The sequence below is a fragment of the Prinia subflava genome, chromosome Z (assembly GCF_021018805.1).
Source record: "Prinia subflava isolate CZ2003 ecotype Zambia chromosome Z, Cam_Psub_1.2, whole genome shotgun sequence".
In the NCBI taxonomy this organism is placed as follows: Eukaryota; Metazoa; Chordata; class Aves; order Passeriformes; family Cisticolidae; genus Prinia; species Prinia subflava.
This window is the reverse complement of record NC_086283.1, coordinates 75,092,307-75,114,032: the sequence shown is the minus strand read 5'-3', so window position 1 is coordinate 75,114,032 and position 21,726 is coordinate 75,092,307. Positions and strand designations below refer to the sequence as shown.

Here is a 21,726-nt window from a genome sequence, read left to right as displayed (position 1 = left end):
TCTCTCCTAGGTGATTTCCTCAGAATCACAAATGTATCTCACCTATATTTCTGCCAATTAGTTAAAGTTGCTAAAACCTTTCTTCCAATTCATTCTGTAAAAGTTTGCCCTTATTAATAAATGTTAGTTGAATTGCTTACCTTCAAGCTGTATATATATGGCAGGATAAATAATAATTGTAGTAGTGGTATCATTGATGATGTTAATAGTAAGAATTTAATAGTAAGATTTGTGAAGGAGTTTAATACTCTTAAGTATTCTGATTGTCATGCTGGTCTTAAATTGAAGCATAAGTATCAAACTAATTCTATTAAATATAGAAAATAATTGTTTCCAGGACAAAGGTTGCGACATTTATCTATGGCAACATCAGCTGCCTTTTATATGGTAGTCCAATTACTTTGATTTGGCATTTGCTTTAAAAAATATTACAAGTTAAAAAAGTAGTTTTTTTAAAAAATCATTGTACTTTAGTAGACAGGGAAATGTCCGTTTGCATTTTTCCCGGGAGCCTTCTTCAATGGAATTACATTAGTTTTGTTTTAGAGGGAATCTTTCAGTCACTTTTTCAAGTTAGGAGCAGGAAGTGACATAACTTCCAGCTATAACCCAGTCAAATGAGAAATTAATTAAAAACAGTAAAAACCATCACCACGACCACCAAAAAGAATGAAAGATCCGTGAGATTATTTATCAAAGCAACAGTTTTTGTGTTGGTGGTGGGTTTTTTTTTAATTGAATCATTAGAGGAAAGATGAGTAGAAATTATTTGCAGAACGTATCTGTCCTCTGATACAATAATTCCAAGTATTTCCACCCTTCAGTGCCTAGAAGCCTGACTTACGTTTTTTTGGGCAGTGATACTCTTAAGCATGATGTTACTCTGTTACTTTTTGCTCAAAAGTATACTTTAAAAGTTTGAAAACTTTAAAATAAATCTACTGTATTTCTAATACCTGTCTGGGTTTGTTAATTCTTTTGTAGTAGTTCTATTAAAATGAAATGGGAACTGATCAAAGATTACTGAAGGACAGAAATTGTGTCCCATTTAGAAATGATTTATTTTGAGTCTTTTAATACCTTATCATCATTCCAGCATAGAATACATTTTATTTCTTGATATATTTTCTTCCTTAATGCTTCAGTGCTTACTTATGTAATTATTTTCTGTCAAGGAACTGGAAGTCTTGGTGTTTAACAGCAAAATTTTAGCTTTAACCATAATTTCTTATTGGCCTGTCGCAACAGTGCTCAAATGTGAAAAGATTTTGTGCATTAAAGGGAGAGAAAATCCACTGTTGCTTGTCTTTATTTTACAAATTTTAATTTCAATAGTTAAAAATGTTGCTGTGGATGTCTATGCTCTTTTTCCAGTATACAGAAGTGTCTTCATTGCTTTTTTTTACTGCTCATTGTGTTCTGTCAAGGACTCTCTGAATGAAACATACTATTTCAAATATGTTTGAGTTTTTTACTGTGTGTGTGTGTAAGTGTGTATATGCATTTGTTTGAAAAGGGAGCATTCAGATGGTATTTTGGATAAAAACTATAATTAAAGGCAGCTGCATAAAATTAGAATTTCTGTCTTGAATTTTTTTCCTTCTTTCTGTTTCATTCTCCATTAGATGGCAGTGTTGTGAATATGCAGCATATCAATGTTAACATATTGAAAGGAATGCAAGCATTTTTAACACATCTCAGATGCTTTTTCATTGTATATCTTATGAATTTCAAGAGGAAGAACAGTGAACTAGAAATGATAGATGGAAATAGTAGATAAAGAAATTTGCATTTAGTGTGCAGAAACCTAGCCTAGTAGGAAAGTTCCATTCAGTTCTTTGCGTGTTTCAGCTTGTTTGAAAAAAAAAGGAATAAAACTAGTTGTAGTAAACCATAAAGCCAGGCCATTCATTTATCAGATTTTTCTATGCATCTCTTCTTACCTGAAAGAAAATGCTGTCTCAGTTTTGTGCTTTAGCAGAGTTTATTTAGCTATAGCAAAGTTCTTTCAAACTTTTTTCATGTAAAACTATGTTTTAGCCAATCAATTTGCTTTCAATTTGAAAAAAAAAATTTGCTAATGCTTCTATGGCAAGGTTTTGGTAGTGTAGAGTTGCTTTAGCAGTGGCTTATACCAGAACAGATCAGGAGCAGTCCACACACTGGACAGAGCGAAATCCAACTGACTCCAAAATGAACCTGCTGCCGCCCAAAGCTGAGCTGGGCAGCAACTCTGGTGGCATACATGTGATAGCAAATTTAGAAAGAATAAAAAGCACTCTGCAGCAGCTCTTAGAGAAAGGAGTGAGGAAAATCTGAAGAAACATCCCTGCAGACACCAGTCAGGAGTAGAGTAAAGCCTGAAAAATGAGTGAGGGAAGCTGGTTGTTGCCATGAGGTTTTTTCCTGGTTCGCCAAGTGTTCATATTAAAGGAGAAATGTGCAGTTTCTCACACTCGTGAATGTAAACACAGGACCATGTTTTGTAAACACTGCCCTTGTTATGAATTCCTTCTCAGGGAGAAGGGGAGGTTGAATGACTGCCTCCTTGGCCAGTCTGGTGGGGAGGTGGGAATTCCATCCTCCAATCCACAGGCCTGATAGGAAATGTATAAAACTGGGTTTTTGTAAATAAAGTGGTCTTCCTGCCCTGCATGCCCGATGAACTCAGATCTGTGTCCCAAGTCTCATTTCTGGTCGGGCCCCGCGGTGATAGCTGGTTTTAGTTTTGTTCTTGTTTATCACTGTCATAATCTCTTCTTAATTGACATTAAATTAATATAATTTCCTCAGCAGAAGCCAAAGACGGTAGTTGGTCAGTGATGTGTCTGTCCTTATCTGGACCCGTGACATTTTCCATCTTATTTTCTCCCCCTGTCCTGCTGAGGCGGGGAAATGGAAGAGCAAGCTGATGGACACCTGGCAGTCAGCCAGGATTAACCCACTGTAGTAGTTTGTGTGCTTTAGACGTATTGATTTACTTAATGTAGTTGCCTACTGTCAAGTATTTGTGAGTACTCGGTACAATGACTTTAGTCTGAAGATGGACTCAGCATCTACAGTATGTCAGGTGGAGGCTCCTTTGCATTTTCATGACCATTAAGATTCTATTCAAATAGGACTAAAATATTCTACTCAGATGCATAAGAAAAACAATGCAATAATTCTTTGGGGGAGCAAAGTCAGGGATTAGATTAAAGTTGATGAGGAAGGTATTACATAAGATTTTAGAGTCTGCACTGTACAGTGGATTGGATTACATGGATGTAGCATACCCTTCCAGACCTCAGACATAACGCTCGTCTCTCTTGCTTCCTTTTTACTCTTTGTAGAAAAAAAATGGGCAAAACTGTAACTTGATGTGGTACTTGTATGCATTTATGTTTCGAAGGGGTAAGTGCTGGGACTGTAAATGCCTGTAAAGACCTTTGGGTCAACAGGATACTACTTGAGTTATTTTTAAAAGTAAAATTCTGATGGCATTCAAGATATGTGCAATTTCTGGATTCAAGGTGGCAAGGTTTGCTTAAAATTATCCAAACGAGCTAACAGAGAAGAAAGAATGTTATAGTTTCTTCTTGTTCTTAACCCCTTGGAGTTAATGATACAATGGAGTGTCCTTAAGTACTTTTGGGAATCCTAGTGTTACACATTTGTTGAGATAGTGTTTTTTCTTGAGTAATCCTTTCCTCTTTAAAATTGAGGAAAAGTGAAAAAGGAGAATACTGATTAAAGCAGAATTGGTTTTTACATGTGGGATTTTTGTTCTGGGCTTTTTAAACTGCCAACAGTACTTGTCACTTAAAAATTCCTTTCTTGTCTTGCAGTGCACTTGTAGGAGAGACATGGTGTCAATATCCATGGATGTCTTTGTGAGGAAGTTTCAACCAGACAGATACCAGCTGTGGAAACAGGGCAAGGATTTATATACCATTGATCATACAAAACCAACTCCTGAATCAACACCTGAAGTAAAGATCTGGCTACAGAGAAGAAGAAAAATACAGAACTTTCCCAAGAGGTATTTACATTTCTTTACCATCTATTTAAGTGCCTTTAATATGATGCCAGTGTCCTTTCTGTTTTGTTTTGGCCACTTGCTCTGATGTCTTAGTTTTGGCCACAACAGATTTTGTTTCCTCATAGTAGCAGTGAGGGGGTGGGGCTTGGAGCTGTGTGGTGGTGCCTATGTTGTTCTCTATCACACACCTCGCTGCTGGGTGACAGAAGTAAGGGATTCTTACTTCTGAGAAGGAAGGGGGTGTGGTGTGTGTCCAGGGCCTGGGGGCCATAATGTCCTTTTGTCACGGAAAGCTGCATGACTCAGGGCTGATTGGACTCAATGAGCATTTTGTGTGTAGTCACCTGCTTACATAAACTGTTGCTGTTACTGTTAATTTTCTTATCTCATTGTTGTTTCCAGTGAATTGTTATTTCAACCCATAATCTCTGTCTTTTCTCTCTCTCTCTCTGTCTCTCTCACTGGAGGGGATGGACAGAAGGAAATGGCTGCATGGATTTTAAATTTCAGCTGAGCTTAAACTATGTCACATGTTGTCTTTTAATTAATTTCCTTTAGACAAAAATGTGTTTTCCATTTTCTCTATTTAGATGAACATTGGCACTCAGTACAAAAACCAGTCTTTTTCGGAGTGACTGTGAAAATTTAACTTAAAAGTTTTTTGTGTAACTGGAAAAGTTAGTGATTATGGAGAACATCAAAATGCATTCAACTGTTGCACTTAAAATCTCTTTTTAGTAAGGGTTATTCCAGTATAATTTTCAAGGTGTGGATGGTTGCCATTGTTTCTAGAGATCAGAGCAATCAAAAAACAAGGGAGAAGACTGCAAAGAGCTGAAAAGGAGGTTAAACAGGAAAAACTTATCATAAAGCTGCGATAGAATCCTACTAGCTGTTTCAAGACTCTAGTAATGGTCTTAGCCCTCGCTGCCATTTAACTTTAAGGAGGTACTACTGCCTATTTGTCACACACTCTCAGTGCTGCAGCCAAAACTTACTTGTCTTTGTCTACCACAGGTCAGTGGCAGATCATAATAAGGACCAAAGCTCAGTTGGTGGTGCTGACACCACTAAGAAATTGAGGAGAATAAAGTTTCTCAGCTTGTCACTGAAGCTATAAAAGCTTTGACCTATTAAAGCAGTTTATATCTATTATTGAGATGCATTATGGTTTTTGTTTGCATTGCACAAACATTTTTTGTACAATTGTGCATTCCTGTCTTACTTAACAAGTACTTAACTTTACGGATTTTATTCTTCATTATCTAACAAAGATCTATTTAATTTCTAGCCAAAGGTGGGCAGTTTTATTGGTACTTTGGTATTTTAGTGGAGTTTTTTTGAGTTGGAGATAATACTGATTTTTTAAAGATCTTTTTCCTTCTTCAAATAATTTTAAAGTCTAGTGGCTTTTTAACCTTGGTCTTAAACGAAACTTCCTCATTTTTTTCTTTGTAAGTTAATGTATTTCTTGAGAAAAAGTTAGGAATGTCAACCTGTAAAGGGCCAACTGGCACTGTAGTGGAACATTGTTACTGAAAATATAATATCGAGTTTGTTCTGGGTAACTGTAGTTTGTGACGTAGAACTGCTTCTTGAAGACAACCAGTGAAGCAGTACAGCCAGTTTGTTAGTACATGTGTAATACAAACCTGGACTCACAGACTAATTCTGTTGTTTAACTAGGTGAGTGCCATTTTTCCCTGTAGTAGGTTTCCCAGCATCTATTGTACAGTTGTAAATGCAAATTCCCACTTGGACCAGCAGTGGTTCATTTGGTAGTACCCTTATGGGTTGCTGGTTCTGAGTAAAAACACTTTCTAATAATTGCATTGAAAATTTTATCACAGGAACACATGGGCTGATTTATTCACTTTGCTAAGCTAATAAACACAATTCCAGTGCTGTTTAAATCTTGAGCTGGCTTTTGTTCTGGCATGGTAAGAGTGTGCATTGCAGAGGAGGATAAAATGTTTATTCAGCTTCGTTTCTTGTGTAATGTGTTGGTTGAAATGATCATTTTGATTATGGGAATATTACAAGTTCCAGCAAAGTGAAAATAAAAATACCATCTATGGGAATCTTCATGAATATAGTGACAGGGAGAGCTTATCTCTGACATTTATGGCTGAAATCCGTTACTGCTATATAACATCTAATGACTATGTGAAAATAATAATAATACTTTCTGTTATTTACAATGTGAACTGATGGTTGCCTCATACTTCGGCAAATTTTCTGGAAATTACTATTTTATAAAGAGTGTGTTGAAAGATACACATTTGTAGACACAATAAAATGTAAGGGGTAGCAAAATGTTTTTTCTGGAGATGTGTAGAATCTAAGATGCAAGACCTTTGTAAAACTCACTTGAAACTTTGTAAAGGTCACCTGCAATAGTGGTGCTTTTATCTCTTAATTTGAAACATTCTATATGATGACATTAAATACTCCTCTTGTGTGACATAGTTGAATTTGAAACTGGACTAATTACTTTTTACATTTATTCTGAGCATATATGATGAAGCTATTTCTAATGGGTTTGCCATTTCTGCTGCCTTAAGCTTTCCCTTATACTTCTAACAGTGCAATAACTTAAGCTCAACCTTTAAATTTAACTTTATTTTATAAACACAGAATAATTGTATATATTGCTTGATATTGTAGCCTTTCAAAATATTTGGTGATCATAATTTTTACCTTTTTCAGATGCTTGTTGGTTTTGCTACAACTCATTTAAAAACTTCAAAACAGATCAGCTTTTACGAGGATATTCAGGCTAAGGTTTTATTAGCACTAGGCTTTGGAAATATTACCTGATTTTATTGCTACTGAGAGAGTTTTGTCATCATTAGGCTTGTAAGAGTAGTTCTTTTTTGGGTTCAAAAGAATGATTTATTAAAAAGCTAGTTTGTGTGATAGTTAAGTAGTAGTTACTTAAAGACTGTTCTACTTTTAGAGTTTAACAACTTTGCCGTGGAATGGTGATAGAAGATTAGAAGGTTAAATCCAATCAATTGTTAATCTATCACTTAATAAATTGTAGCACTATCTTAACACAAAAAGATGAAAAATTGTCAGTTTTTTACCACTTTAAGCAGGTGAAAGGGACATATATTGGTAGATATTTTATCTTATCCAAGACAGACTTTCTACTCTGACAGCAATATCTCCTATAACAGCTTCCAGCACACCAGATCTCGATCTAAAAAGCTTAAAACTCCAGAGGACAAGAGAGTATCTGCTATGGTAGCTGATGCAGAAATCATAGTGGCTGAAGCAGCTATTGATGGCTTCAAGGTCAGTGAAGAACCAGAAAAAAAAATGAGAATGGTAAACACGGGGCTGCCTTCTGGGGAAGAAGAAAACAGTAGTAGAATACAACTGGATCAGCATGTATTGGATCATGTCAAGGTTGCAGGTGAGATAAGCACTGATTATGTTTCACATGTCATTTGTAGGCTGTTTATACTCTAATGCCACAAATCAGTTAAACTGCAGTATTATCCTAGAGTAGCATACTAAAATACTTATACAGAGTTACTTATGTAAAGCAGATTGATATTTGGTAAGAAAAATACCAAAGTTAATATTCTGAATTCAGAGTGATACCACCTGAACTCTTTCAATTAAGTGTTTTTAAAGGAGCAAAAAGAGTGAGGTTCTGTAAATTATATTTCTTCAGGACTCATATGTGTTACAGCAAAATGTTTTGATACGGAAATGATACAGAATGTCTTAACACTATTCAAACAGTGCAGATCATATATGCTTGTGAGTATGAGACATGTATTTACATGATGAACCTGCAAATTAGAAGTGTTCTATACCTGTGCACAAAAATGCTGTATTTTGAGCCTCCAGATTTCTTTTAATTTCCTCTGGAGCTGTTTGACAGCTATAAAGGTCCTGTCAAGGCAAAGATGTTTTTGCCCTCCACAACTGTTTTTATTCTAATATACTTGGTCTATTCCGGACTTAAATTATTCTATTTCACATTCCATTGTAGTTCTGATATAGTTCCTCATTCCTGTTCATAAGGCAAACTGCAGTTTTAACTTCAAGTTTAGAAGTGGTCCTGTTTTGTTTTATATTGCTACTGAAAATTCACTTTCAACTTGCATATAGACAGTATTTTAGTTATTATGAATATTAATGGTTATGTTAGTACTTATTTGGAGGTAATAATCACCATGATTGATTCACATAAAGATACCAAGATATTGCAGTATGGAAGTTTAGAAATTCCTCTACACAAATTATCTGGTGCTCTAGTAAAGCATTTCCAGGTCTGTTCTAATTTTTTTTTAAGTGCTATTGCTTTACCTCTTCCCACAACTTTTAATAGAGGTTTGGAATGTTCATAGCCACAGAGAATGGTATTTAGTTAGCACCTACTCTGTGTTTATTGGCAAGGGAAGGAAAAGCAGAGCAGAGGGGAGAGCTGCCGTCTCTCCTTTGTCCTCTGAAAGGGTTGTGCCTGGACTTTTGTAGGAAAATGGATATTTTTACATATGATAGAAGCTCCAGTACTCATGTTGAAGAAGGTAGTTTGCTCTGCATTGTCTCTAGCTAGGATGTCCATTGTTCTCAGTTGAAGCAGTACTGTTTGTGCCCAGAGATTACATTTTACTACTGTCCTTGTGTTACTAAATTTTATATTCATTTGACTTGAAGTTTTTCCGAAAAAACAAGTTCAAATAACCTCTGTAAAGAGAGAATAGCAAGGGACTTAACAGAAACTGTTTTCTTTAATATCATGGATGTGCTGCTGAATCAGAATTCACTGCAGTGTATGCCAGAGTTCCTAAGGAATACGTTTTTTGAGTGACTTCTCTAGCCCATTGTTCTGTCTTTCCAATGCAAACATCAGCAGAGGAAGATTTTTTGTAAAGTAAAATCCACAGAATTTCACTCTTCAATATCACTAGAATATACAATGATGCTAGTTTAAAAAAAATAAAATGATGCTAATTGCTTTTCATTTTTAGACTGATGCTGTTTGAAAAATATTCTTGGTATCTATTTGAAATATGTGTTTGTAATTACAGACCATTAATCTTTGGTTATTTTCAATTTTAAACATGCATAATAGGTATAAAATGCAGGGTATAAGGTTCAATATACCAGCCTTTTATATTTTTTTTCATTGACACAAAGTACATATGGGCAATATGAGTAAAGACAAAGGAAGCTACATGAATATTGATTATTTTGAATTAAATTAAGACCTGCTGTAATTCAAATGCAAAATACTGATTAAATTATGAAAACTGTATTTCATACTCTAAACTCAAACCATTTACATTTAATTTTTTTTGGATAAAACCTATGCTCCACATTTGTGTATGCCTTTCCACCAAATAGTTTTCTGTACAATTTCTAAATGAGGAATCATGCTTTGAATTTGAATAATTTAGATTGCTGTGAAATTCAATATGGTAATGCAAAGTGGGATTTATTAACAAATCATATTCTTGATTTATAGGAAGCATCCCTTCAGACTCAATTTTGAGCCCTGTTCCTGTACTAGAGAAAACAAAAATGGAAGATGAAGACAGGAGAGATTCCAGTCGTTCTTGCTTTACACTTGAAGATTCTGTGGCCAGCAAGCCTGCTTCTGATAGCTGTAGAAAAGAAGAGAGTTTGAGATCTCAGAATCAATATGTTTCATCTGTACCATACCATAAAGCAGAGGGACAAACTTCTGAAGCAGAAAATCCAGATGGAAAGGAAAGTGTCTCGACAGAGGATGGTATCAGCAACCTTGAAAGTTCTGGAAGTAGTTTGAAATGTGGAGAAATGCCCATTGTAAAAGAGGATGAAGAAGACAGCATGGAAATATCTTGTGTATGTGAAGCAAATTACATCATAATAATAATATATTCTTGATTTAATGAAATATGAATGAGCATTTTTCTAATGAGACCTGATATCCATATGAAAGCATTTAAGAATATGCATGATTTTAATCAGATGATAATTTGAACGTGTTTTGAAGTGTTCAGGCAAGAGTGGCAATTTTGATCCAAAAGCAGGCTGTTTTTGGAGTTTGCTTATTGACATATTTTCCCCTGTTATTTTAGATGTCTAGTAATTTCACTTTATATTTGTGAATCAAAAGTGTCAGCAACTATTCTCAAAGCTATTCCCATATTAACTGCTTGCCAATATGAGCAGGGCTGTGAGCTTCACCTACTTACTATTTTGGATTTTGGAAACGAACTAAAATATGTAAAGGAAACACTTGAAGGAAAAGATACCCCTATTAAAAGGAATATATTTTCAATTTTTAAATAGTAGGTTTTAATCATGTTTTGTCTTTGGGCCACCTACAAACATGGCCTTTTTTACTCCTGCTATTCTGCTATGATGCATGGTCAGCTTTGACTTTGGGATGCAAAATGAAGAATTAAGCTGTGGTGGTTGTCAATAGCTTTCTGAATGGTGAGCTGAATCTCAAATTGGCAGAGAGAAGGCAGGAAATCCACTGCCAAGTTTTGAGACTTCATGGGGAATATATTTTAGAAGCCAAACTAAAAATCATGCTGACCCTTCCACATATGTGAACTGTGCTTTAACAATTATTTTCAATGTTGTAAGTTTTACTAATCTTGGCTCCAGCGTTTCCACTGTAATAAGGAACAATGTGAACATCTCAGTGTTTAATTAACATGTATTAGAAATTGTATCTTTTCTTGTGCCTTTCAGCCATGTTATATTTATATAATAGGTTTCTGATTTTCTGTAGTATTGTTGCATATTCCTTCTTTGTTTTTTAAGTGAAGAAGTGTACTGTACAAATGCAATTAAAAGAGCCTGACAGTTCCCTTTTTACTTAATTACTAGCTGCTTTAGACCATAAACCTGTTCTGTGCTTTGACCACATCTTCTACCCTCTGTTTACTGTGGTAAATATAATGTTGTTTTATAATTTAATTCAAGGGGCATGTGTATAATCTGCTAGGTTGAATTCAGGGTCTTGAGGCACAGAATGCTGTGGTCCGTAAGAATGGTGTGAAACTCAGTTCTTCCCACACCTCTGCCAGTGTCCTTGGGTTCTGAACCTGCAGACACCATCAGTAGCTCATTTGCTTTGGGATTCCCCCAATGGCATTTCAAGAACATTTTTTTGGTTCTTGAAGCATGAATAACTTTAAATTAAATGTACATAGGGATGTTTGAGGGAGGAAAGAATTTTTTTTCCATATACTAAATTAACATGTTAATCATATATCAGAACTCTTGATTTCTTATCTCACCTCCAGATCTTTTTTTGTTTAAGTCTTGAGGAATTTTAGAATCTTTCACCAAATAAGCCAGTGGGTTTCTGCTTCATTTTCCTGGCCACAGTTAGAGGCTGTATTGTACTACAGGTATCCAGAATTATTTGCAGAAAATCAGCAGAATGCTGATCTTCCTCTCAAACATCACATGAGCAAAACAGGATTTTTGCTCTGTAAGTTGGGAAGGACTGCAGTAAATTATATCTTAAATGATTTATGTAAGACAAGGATTGCACTTTTAAAATTAAAATGTTTATTGTTAATTAGAGGCAAGTGTTTTATTGGTACATCGAAGATCTTTCAAATATACTGTGGTCATATTTACAGACTTGATATCTGTGCATGATTACAGAAGAATGTTTATGTTTATCATAATTAATTGTACAGAATAACATACTAAATTATTTACATTTTTTCCTTTCAGACAGAGGAAGTTGAAAGAAAGAAAATATCTAAGAGCTGGCGTCATCCACTATATAAACCCCCAGCTCGATCTCCAATGACTTTGGTTAAACAGCAAGCAACTAGTGATGAAGGTAAGTGGACTATTTAATAAGTTTTTCTGATGATAATTTTATGGTTTTATGAGACTAGATATATATAGGCATTTAGAGAGTCACTGCCTTGTCCAGACAGGCTATAAAATCTAAGAAATACACCCAACATGGGAATTTCCTTCTCTGAAGTAAATATAAAAAGTAAATCTGCTTTCCCCAGCAATTACATATACAGCCACCCAAAGTTGATGAATAAAGATACTTTATTCTATCAAATGTGACTTGTGAAGGTTATGGAAATATGCATCAAAAGTATAGATGAAAATGGAAAACAAACACATTCCATTTTCATATCACTGTACCATTTTAGTTCTGTAAAGCACAAAATTTTCAGGTGTTGTTTTCCAGAATCTCCTCAGTTAGCAGAATTGGAGTTTATTTCTCACACTGCCTTAGACAGTTTTATAATCTGGAGCTGATGTCATGTCTGTGACTACAGGTCCGATTCAAACATCACTACGTACTTCAGTGTTTACCTGCAATTTTCACCTGATTTTTTCCCCTCTCAATTACGTTTCATTAACAGTAGCTGTTTCTTACAGCTACAGATAAATTTTCTTGACTTGAGAGACAGCATGCCTGTTAATTGATTCTTCTTCTTGTAACTTAGCTATATTATACTTTGAATTGACAAGTTAGGCATTGTTGAGCTGACTGCGGTAAGTTCAATTGACCTCTCATCAATACATCTTCCTTCGTTGTTTCAGCCCTGAAGTAACTGATTTGTGTCTTCTGTCTTGCTAGTTTTGGAAAGCTATACTCTTGAGTTTTTATCTGAGCTGCAACTTTGTCAGGCATGATACTTCAATTAGCTGTTAAGCATCTTTTTGAAAATTAGAGACAGTTTAGACCCATGATCTGTATCATATATGAGTATGTTTGAATACCTTGAGGGCTAGACAGAGCATATTTCAGAAAATGTTATGGTAATTTACAGGATGATATTAATACTAAGTTTCATCTAGTAAAGTAATTAAAGATTTAATATTTGGTAGGTTGCTCTTTTTTAAATTAGAGATTATATTCCTTTTGCCTGCTGATGCTTTTTCAACATTATGGTTGAAACATATTGTGAATTTCCAACTTAAGCATGCATTGTGTGTGATATAATCTGGCTAGATGAAGACGTGATGACAGTTTTGAGTCAAGGATTTTTCTAATACTAAGATGTTCCATCTTGTCCAGTAGTTTGCCAACTTTTTGGTGTATTAATTTTATGTGAAAGTAGCAACATCCTGACAAGAATCATATACCTTAAAGTCTTTTCTCTTTGCACGATGATTTTCCTTCTGATAGATAAGAGTGTATGTTATTAAGAAAGTATGGGCTGTCTTAGAATCAGTAGCCATTAAGCACGTCTGCTTACTGATTGAAGGAGGTTATTAACAGTTTTATTGGACATGGCAGTTATTGGTATTTCCTAGCTGGAACTGGAATTATTATTATTTTCCTGCATCTGTCTCTCATTGTAAACTAATTTAATCGCTGACTTTTTTAAGTGCACCAAAAGAGAAACAGCAGCATTTGGGTGAGCAGAATGTTTACATCCAAGACAAAGACTGAAGAACTGGTGAAGGAGACTGGCAAACTGTAGCCTTACTAAGTTGCCTGACACATGATGGCATGTGGGTTAAAGATGTGTGGCTAGATGATTTGCTGATATTTTCAAGATTGTTTGTGTCAGATACTAGGGAAGTAATCAGTATCAATGTGCTAATGACTGAATTTGTCTTTATGAAGGTGTTTCATCCATATTCTGGAGTTAGTAGAAATGTAATTCAGCATTCCTACTTACTCAGTTCTCTGTGTTTTTGGGCAAAAATGATGCTGGCTGAGACAATGTTAGTATAGTCTCTTAGTACAGTAATTTCTGATTGTTATTCAAGGGGGGTTTATGTATCATACATTAGTTTGTATTTTAATTTATCTGGGTCCAGTAAGATAATAACTGCAAACGAAATAAAGGAAGAAGATGCAGGCTAGTGCTGTTGGAAAAGTTATGAAATAGAGGCTTTATATTTCATCTGCAACTTGTATCACTTTCCACAAGTTGGATACTCTGTAGCTATTTCTAATACAAATAATATTTATTCAAATGAATACATTTGAAGTCTTTCAGATATTAGGGTTCTGTTAAGAAGTTTCTGTGAATAGAGGTGATCAGAGGATGTTAATAACATATAGGCAGAATTCTTTGACACTGTCAGCTGTTTCAGAATTGTAATTTTGCAAATAGAATACTATCGTATTAAACAGCATGCTTAAATCTTAGCAGAGACTTTCTGAATTCATTTTTAATACAGAGTTCTTTGGCAGAAATTAATTTTTTCCACAGGATCACTTGGACATTTTAGTTTTGTACTTTCTTTTTATCACTGTATTTTTTTGCATATGTGTGTATTTCTTTATGAAAAATAATTAGATTAATTATTTATTTGTGGTGTATTGGTGTTATTTTTTCACTCTCGCTGAAGCCTTTCCCTGTGTATATCTGACTTCTTGTGGAATAAATGCCGAAAAGACTGAGCACTGAGAAACACTAGGGACTGGAGAATCAATCCTAGGGATTGTAGCTCAAGCTGCCAGTTCAAGAAAATAAGTGCAGCAGTACAGTGTGGGCTGTATGTCACACTCAGCATACTAACAGTTTTTATGTAATGAACCTTGGTCTTATACTCAGTGCAGTATATTAACTTGTGGTAAAAATATTCTGTTGTATTTAATACAGTTGTATTTCTGCTCACTTAAGCAATAAAAAAGCAAATTCAGCAGAAGGAGCAAGTATACTAACTTTGCATGCACATTGATTGGTCCCAGAGATTTCTTTGCAGCACTATTTGGTCACGCAACATTAGAAACTGCTTTTAGATTCAAGTTGACTAAAATTTCTCATTGCTCTAAATGATATAATTATAGCATATAGACTGAATTCAGTATGGTGCTCTTGGTATATTTTTTTTAGCATTTTGAGTATGACTTAGAATTTCAAATTCATGTTGCTTTCATTAGTTTGTAAGATAAGGAAACAGAAAGAGAGAACTTTTACAAATGAAAATAGTGGCTGTGAGATGCTCTCAATTTCTTATTAGAAATCAAACCATTTAAGGCTAGTTCAGTTACATCATAAATAGGCTAAGCCTGCTTAAAAAGGGGAAAATTACACCTCTAGATGGAGTTACTATTCTTTTGTTTCAGAGCTTAAAATGTGAGATTTTGCTTGAAGGTTCTCACTTCAGAAAGTAATTTTTTTCCAGGTGCTGCATAGGTAGATAAGAATTTGTTAACCAATTGGTAGAGGCATGTTTGTACTTACCACATTAGTATTACAGTTTCCAGTGCTGCTTTTCCTTTTCTAATTATTTTGTTGAATGAAGTTTTTACTTATTTAAAATACTTCGTTTTTGTGTGAGTATGGGTCAATCAAGCATTAATTAATTATATTAATCAAACATACATAATTTATGTATGTTTTTCATATATCATCATCCTTTAGCACTGAAGAGTCCAGCACTACCTACCCCTTCAATAGTATAAGTATGCTAGAAAAACGTGTTTTCTGTCCTTTTCTCTGGGACCTACATTACTTCTGTTTTGTTTAAATTCAATTTTGAAGGTATGATTGACATAATTACAAAAAAGTTCTGACACTTATGAAGCATGTTGTGTTCTGAAGACCCCAAGAAACCTTTTATAAAAATATGGTATAATATGTAGTAGGTATTTAGGAAAGGGATATGTTAAAAGGTCAAATAAAAGCTTTTCCTGAATTTCCAATACTCTTTGAACCGTGTGGGCCAGCAGCTGATCTCCAGAAATGGCAAGAACTGACAGCTTTGATTATTACCACTGCCAGCTCTTGTCCCTTGACATATTTCATGAGTAGCCGTTAGCTGCCTTTTAGTGGACACCTACAGGGTCTAAGGTTAGCCAATATTTTGATCAAGAGTGGAATACGAACCAGTTTGTCTAACATTTGTCCTCATTTACTGGAGAGTGGTGTATGTTATGATCATTGAAGAGTCATTGTTCTCTAGATGAAACTTGCAGCTCTGATCGAGCTGCTTTCTTAGCTTTAAAATACGGTGTTTTATCTTATAGGGGACTGGATAGAATTGCAGTTTTGTATAGAAAGGCAAGTATAATCTCTCATTATCAGGTGTGCCAAAATGAAAATATATTTCCTGCTGCATTAGTGCATCCTCTCAGCTGCCTTCTCAAGGGTGGCAGTGGAGTTGGTAGGCAAACTGGATGTGACACTTTTCAAGGAGACAGATATGCCTTCAGTAGGGTGATCTTCTGGAGCTGAGCTTCTGTTTCTGTAGTTATGGTCCAAAGAGAAACACAAAAAACATATGACTTGCATTAATAAAGGATTAATTAATTGGTGTGTTGGTGCAGAGTATTGCCTAGTAAGTTATTCTAGTAATAACTTTAGTTTTTCAAATTAAAAAAAAAACCCTAGCCCATAGAATTATTATCACATTTGTCAAAATCTGCAGCTGCATTGTAAACCATTAGTATAGAAAGTGAATTAATTTTAATACCAAAGGGGTTTTGCTAACTGTCTTTTCTTGGCTGAGAAGTGTATGTAATATATATATTTTAATGTACAAAATAATTACATTTAATAAATTGGTTCTTGAAAGAGTTTAAATGCAATTGTTTTCTAGTGTATGAAATGTTTATGGGATATTTGTTTCAGTGATCTGCAGGAATTGTAGCTTGGAGACAGAAATTTATAATTTGAGCATTGATTTCTCATGAATTTGGATCTGTGATTGAATCTGTTTTGCATCTTCTATACTGAAGTTACATACTTATGAAAAGACCTTGGTTCAATGAAGAACTTCTGGACAATCTCAACTAAAATGAATGCATTCAAGTAACCTTTTTCCTCAGCTTTTGCTTGTGTTTTGCCCGGAGGAACTTGTGCTGGAATAATGTATTGATGTAGGTTAGATTTGTGCTGCCTGAGAGATACAAAATCACCATAAAGTATGTTTTCCCAACTTGGTACTGTTTTTTCTCTTTAGAGTAGCATCAAACAGAAGTATGTTGGTGATTCTGCTTTGTACTATTTCTGAAGCACTCAAACAGCATAATTGAATATTTATTTGATCATATAGCATTTGGCAGTATGGTCAATGATGTTATATTTTAATTTCCAAAATAAGGAAGTATTTAGTAGAAGATATATAGTATCACTGAGGAATTCTGTTGTATCTGAGGGATCGTTTTATTAATAGACAAGACATGTGTCATGGGTTAGCACTGGCCAGATGTTAATGCACCCATGAGTGTATGTTTTTCCTAATGAGCTACTGTGAGATGTGGTCAAGAACAGAGCAGACCAGGCCTAAAACTTGAAAACAGAGAACAAAACTTTATTACATTAAATAAGAACAAAATAGAAAGGAAAACCCTAAACACACACACAAAACAGAAATGAAACCCTCCCAGAACATTTCTTCTCCTCCCCCAGTTTCCACCCCCTACATGTTACCCTCCATAGACCAAACCCTTGGGTTTTAAATCAAACAATCACCACTCAAAAAAACCAATCTCCAGTTCAGCAAGGGAGAGAGGAGTCTCTCTCGCACCACAGACTGTTCCTCAGAAAACACGGGTCCATCCCTTATGTGTTTCCATGCCACCCCTGGCACCGCCTAGAGAAGTCTGCCAGGGTGACACTCTCTTTTCCATGTCCAGTGCTCTCACCACTGTCCATGGGCCAAAGCTGCATACAGGGCTCTTTTAAGGATACTTGCATGCCGAGCTCTCCCCATCTTTCCCCTGGGGCCGAGGGTTCCAAGAGCAGGTCTCCCCTGAGGGCAGAGGGTGCCACCTCACCCTCCCCCTCTCTTCTCTGTTCGCTCCACTCTTCAAGTGCCAGTCACTGTAGCAAAAGCAGAGGCAGCTGCATCCACCCAATATGTAGTTTATGTTCAAAAGAGACTTGAGTTCAGTCTATGGCTAACATTATGCAAGAAAAGTCCACCTCAGAAGCTACTCCTCTTCAATCTTTGCCCATCTAAGGTTCTTTTCATCTTCTAACTTTATCATCTTGGTCCCAGGCTGTTTCTCTCTGTCTTCTGAAACCACTAGCCATGAGAATCAATGTCTGGGAAAAGTTTCCTTCTGCCAAGAAAGAATTAACAGTTCTTGGCTCCCGGCAGGGCTGCAGGCTCAGGCACTCCCAGGCTGGGCAACTCCCACAGGCGGCTGGGCACCTTCTCCCTGAGGGGGTGGGGACGGGGACGGAAGGCACCTCCACAGTTTTCCACCCCTCCATCCTGGATGGGGCCAGCTCAGCTCCAGTTCCATTCACTCTCTTCCCCCCCGGGGCACCGGCTTACCTCAGCCTGGCCGCGTGGTTCCCCTTCTCCACCCAGCCTTGTAAGCTGGGCAGGGGAGGAGGTGAAGATGTTTCTCTGCTGAAACCGGAACCCAAAAGAGGCAGACCCTCTGGGAGTCCTTGCTTTTAACCCCTGGTGTTCTCAGAGGTGTCTCCAAACCTCCCAGTGGCTACTCCAGGTGCCAGCATAAAACCTGACTGCTGATTGGTTTGCCCACAACTTCCTGGAAAATTCACCTCCCCCTCAACCACGACAACGTGCTTGATGACTGGGGAGAAAGCTTGCTTTTTTCCACTTTTGTACAGATGTGTACTCTGGAAGACTATAGTGTTTAATTAGTAAATCAGTAAGCATATATATGGATGGCAATATGAGTTCCTAAAAATTTCAATGTAATTTTAGTTATTGATCAAGTTTTTTTATTGTAATAAGGTACATTGACCACAAGCAGATTACATTAGAATGCAAAATACAATTTTTTTCATAAGAACTGTGAAAAATTACATGAGGGAATGGAATTTAGGAAGCAGTTAATAAGTGCTATGAATTAAAGCTTTTCAATAGAGCAGATATGTGCTAAACATTAGCTTGTAGTCTGGGCTTTGTAGTGGTTTTATACTGACAACTATATAGCTGTGCAGTAATTCTAGCAGATCTTCTTTTCTTTCTGCTTTGGTTTTGCTGAGATGCCTCTTTGAACAGATTTATAAATACAAGGGATATTATTTAAATTTACACAGTGCAAAGAGAGCTGAAATTACTGGAATTACTTTAGTATGTACAATATATATATACACACATATATACAATAATGGAAACTATGATGCCATTATGCTGTACATAATTCATATTGGCAGTTCATACAGATTTAAGAGTATATCCCTTTCTGTGGCCTCCTGTCCACATTTTAAAAAAGCTGCCTGACTAGTGGGTCACCTTCGAGCTTGGTTTCTGGACATAGTGAGTAGCTGTATTTCTGGAGACACTGTCATGGACTTTAGCATCAGTTAGAATGTGTAGACATCTTTGACAATTGAACCTTAACTGCTAGGTTAAATTCTTCTTCCATATGCACAAAAACGTGCATGCGGAATGCAGCTATTTAGGGAATGCTGTGAATAAAAGATTGGTTTTTACCCCGTGTAATTATTTGGTATCTTTATGGTCTACTATTTCAAATAGAGAGTTACTTTGTTGCAGGAATTAGTAAGCAAACAGAAATGGTAATTTTCAAAAATAACAATGCTATAGCTCCAAAAAACTAGTTTTACAGATCATTTAAATGTAAACTGAATCTCTATGCTATGAGTCCTCAGAGCTTTCTCTAAATTAGTTTATCAGAACCATAGCTATGTAAATCAAGTATATTTTAGTTACTTTGCAATTTGTTAGAGAGAAAGATTGGGGTCCAGCACAGCCTGACCATGGCTGTTTTACAAATTCTACATATTGAAAATGCAGTATAATAGGAATTCTACTTTGTTTAAATTATGCTATTTAACTGTTTCTTTTGCTTGTTCTAATATGCTGCATTAATTTCTGCTCTTCTAACTTAGGCACTAGTGCTCATAAATAAATACCTAGCAGCTTGTGAAGCCCTGCTATTCTCTCCTGTCTTCAGCTTCTTAGAATCTTTCAGTTTTTCATATTCATCTAAAGTATTGGTGGGATCAGTGCTTCCTGCTTTCCATGAAAAATCATGGTCAGGGTTTTCCCATCCCTCCTTTTCAAAGTTGTTGGTGAGATTTTTCCAGCCTTTGTTAGTATTTATACTAACTTTACTTACAGTTTTAAATGGTAGTGGCCCTGTCTGCAGCCAGTCTTAATCACAGTGAGATTTTTCTTACTAGGTTCTTACTTGTGACTAACACCAAATCAGAAAGAATGTTTTTGCCAAAGTAATCATTACTATTTTAGTGGGTACCACTCACCCTCAGGAAAAGCCTGCTGACTGTGCTAGTTAATGTAACCAGTTACATTACATTACATTAGTTAATTCTTCTGGATATTTTGTGTGAATGGTCTAGTGAACAATACAGAATTTTCGTCTTGAAATTACTTGGGATTTTGATTTAGCAGAGTGATACAGCAATGCATTTAAGTTACAGTTAAGATACAAATTATATTTAGCAGGATGTTGAATTGTAATATGCAGTTCATTCACAAGATGTACAAATTACATTGAGCCAAGTGTAGCAATCACAATACACAGTTCAATCACAAAAGAAATGTGAATTTCATCATGGGGCTCTAATACTATGATGAAGGAAAGTCAGACTATCCCAGTATGAAATCTTCCAAATCTGTGAAATTGTTTTTTAAATTTTTTTTAAATGCTGAATTTTTCAAACTTTTCAAAACATTCTGACATCTGCTACAGCTGATGTCTTATACTATTTTTACATTTAACTTTTTTTTAATTAAAGCACCCCATGACTTCATTTTGGGAGCTAAACCTGATTTCATCCAGGAACTCTTCGGTTTAACTTCTAGAGCTCTGATTCAATAGTTATCTTTACATGCAATTTTTATGAGAACTGAAGTATTAATAGCTAATTTGGCAATTAGGCTCTCTAACCAAAAGTGTATACATACTTCGTAGTACTTGTTCTCAGTGGTCCCATACAAGAAATTAAAGTTCTTGAACAGTACAATAAATTTTTAAAGTTTTTCTGTTCATATTTTGCTATGAGACCTATGTCTTTCATTACTGAAAATTAAAAAAGACAGTTTCTGAAACTAAGTTTGCTGATACACTGCTGGAATAGTAAAGTGTTCAAGTAGAAGACTTTTTCTCAACTGTCTCTTTTTGAATTTTTTTTTTACATTTGTATTATTATTATTTCCTCCAGGACATTTAAAACTACAGATAATGCCTCCCAGGTCTGAGATTATGCTCAACTACCTGAAAAATAACAGATGCTTCTGTGCTCTTCATAGCGGAGAATGCTGCTGTACAAAGCCAGGAAACATCAGTAGAACATAACCCCAAGCAGCAAAGTCATTGTTGAGATTGGCAAAAGCAAATTGTACTGTATTACTGTCTATGGCTTTTCACATCTGCTGGGTTAAATCAGCAAATGCTGGCAACAGCCCATTTTGCAAATGGCCCAAATGTTTTCTGCCTGATAATTTGAGTTTAACTTAGTAAGCAAAAACCATTCAAAGCATTAGCATTGTATGTTGGAGCAAGTTTCCCACAAAATGTTAAACCAGTAACATAAGTGAAAACAATTCATTCATTCACTTACCCACTTGGAAAGCAACATAGTGACTGTTCAGAAATGCTTTGCTATGGAAGGAGTTTCCTTTGTATCAAAACAGATCCTGGGCTATAATTTTCTTTTTGTCTGCACTATTTATTTTCATGAATTATTTCACTTTTCTTAAATATGTGAAGGGGTACAGATGCATATGAATAATCACATTCATGAGAACTGGTATTTCTGAAATTACTTACAGAGGTTAATTGATCCTATAGAAATACTCTTTTCAAGTACAAAGAT

At 35.6% G+C, this 21,726-nt stretch overlaps 1 protein-coding gene across 7 annotated transcripts in view; it reads left to right on the top strand.

The window, feature by feature from the left end:
- The window catches only part of KDM4C (lysine demethylase 4C), a 268,042-nt gene that overhangs the window by 139,452 nt on the left and 106,864 nt on the right, over positions 1-21,726 (top strand). For all 7 annotated transcript variants that reach the window (XR_010083425.1, XM_063422095.1, XM_063422094.1 and 4 more), the window contains exons 9-12: positions 3,828-4,021; positions 7,204-7,442; positions 9,510-9,871; positions 11,732-11,843. Coding sequence is in view for 6 of the 7 variants with exons in the window: in XM_063422095.1 (XP_063278165.1) it covers positions 3,828-4,021; positions 7,204-7,442; positions 9,510-9,871; positions 11,732-11,843 (907 nt within the window). In the remaining variant the exon portion in view is untranslated. The remainder of the gene's footprint in view (positions 1-3,827; positions 4,022-7,203; positions 7,443-9,509; positions 9,872-11,731; positions 11,844-21,726) is intronic.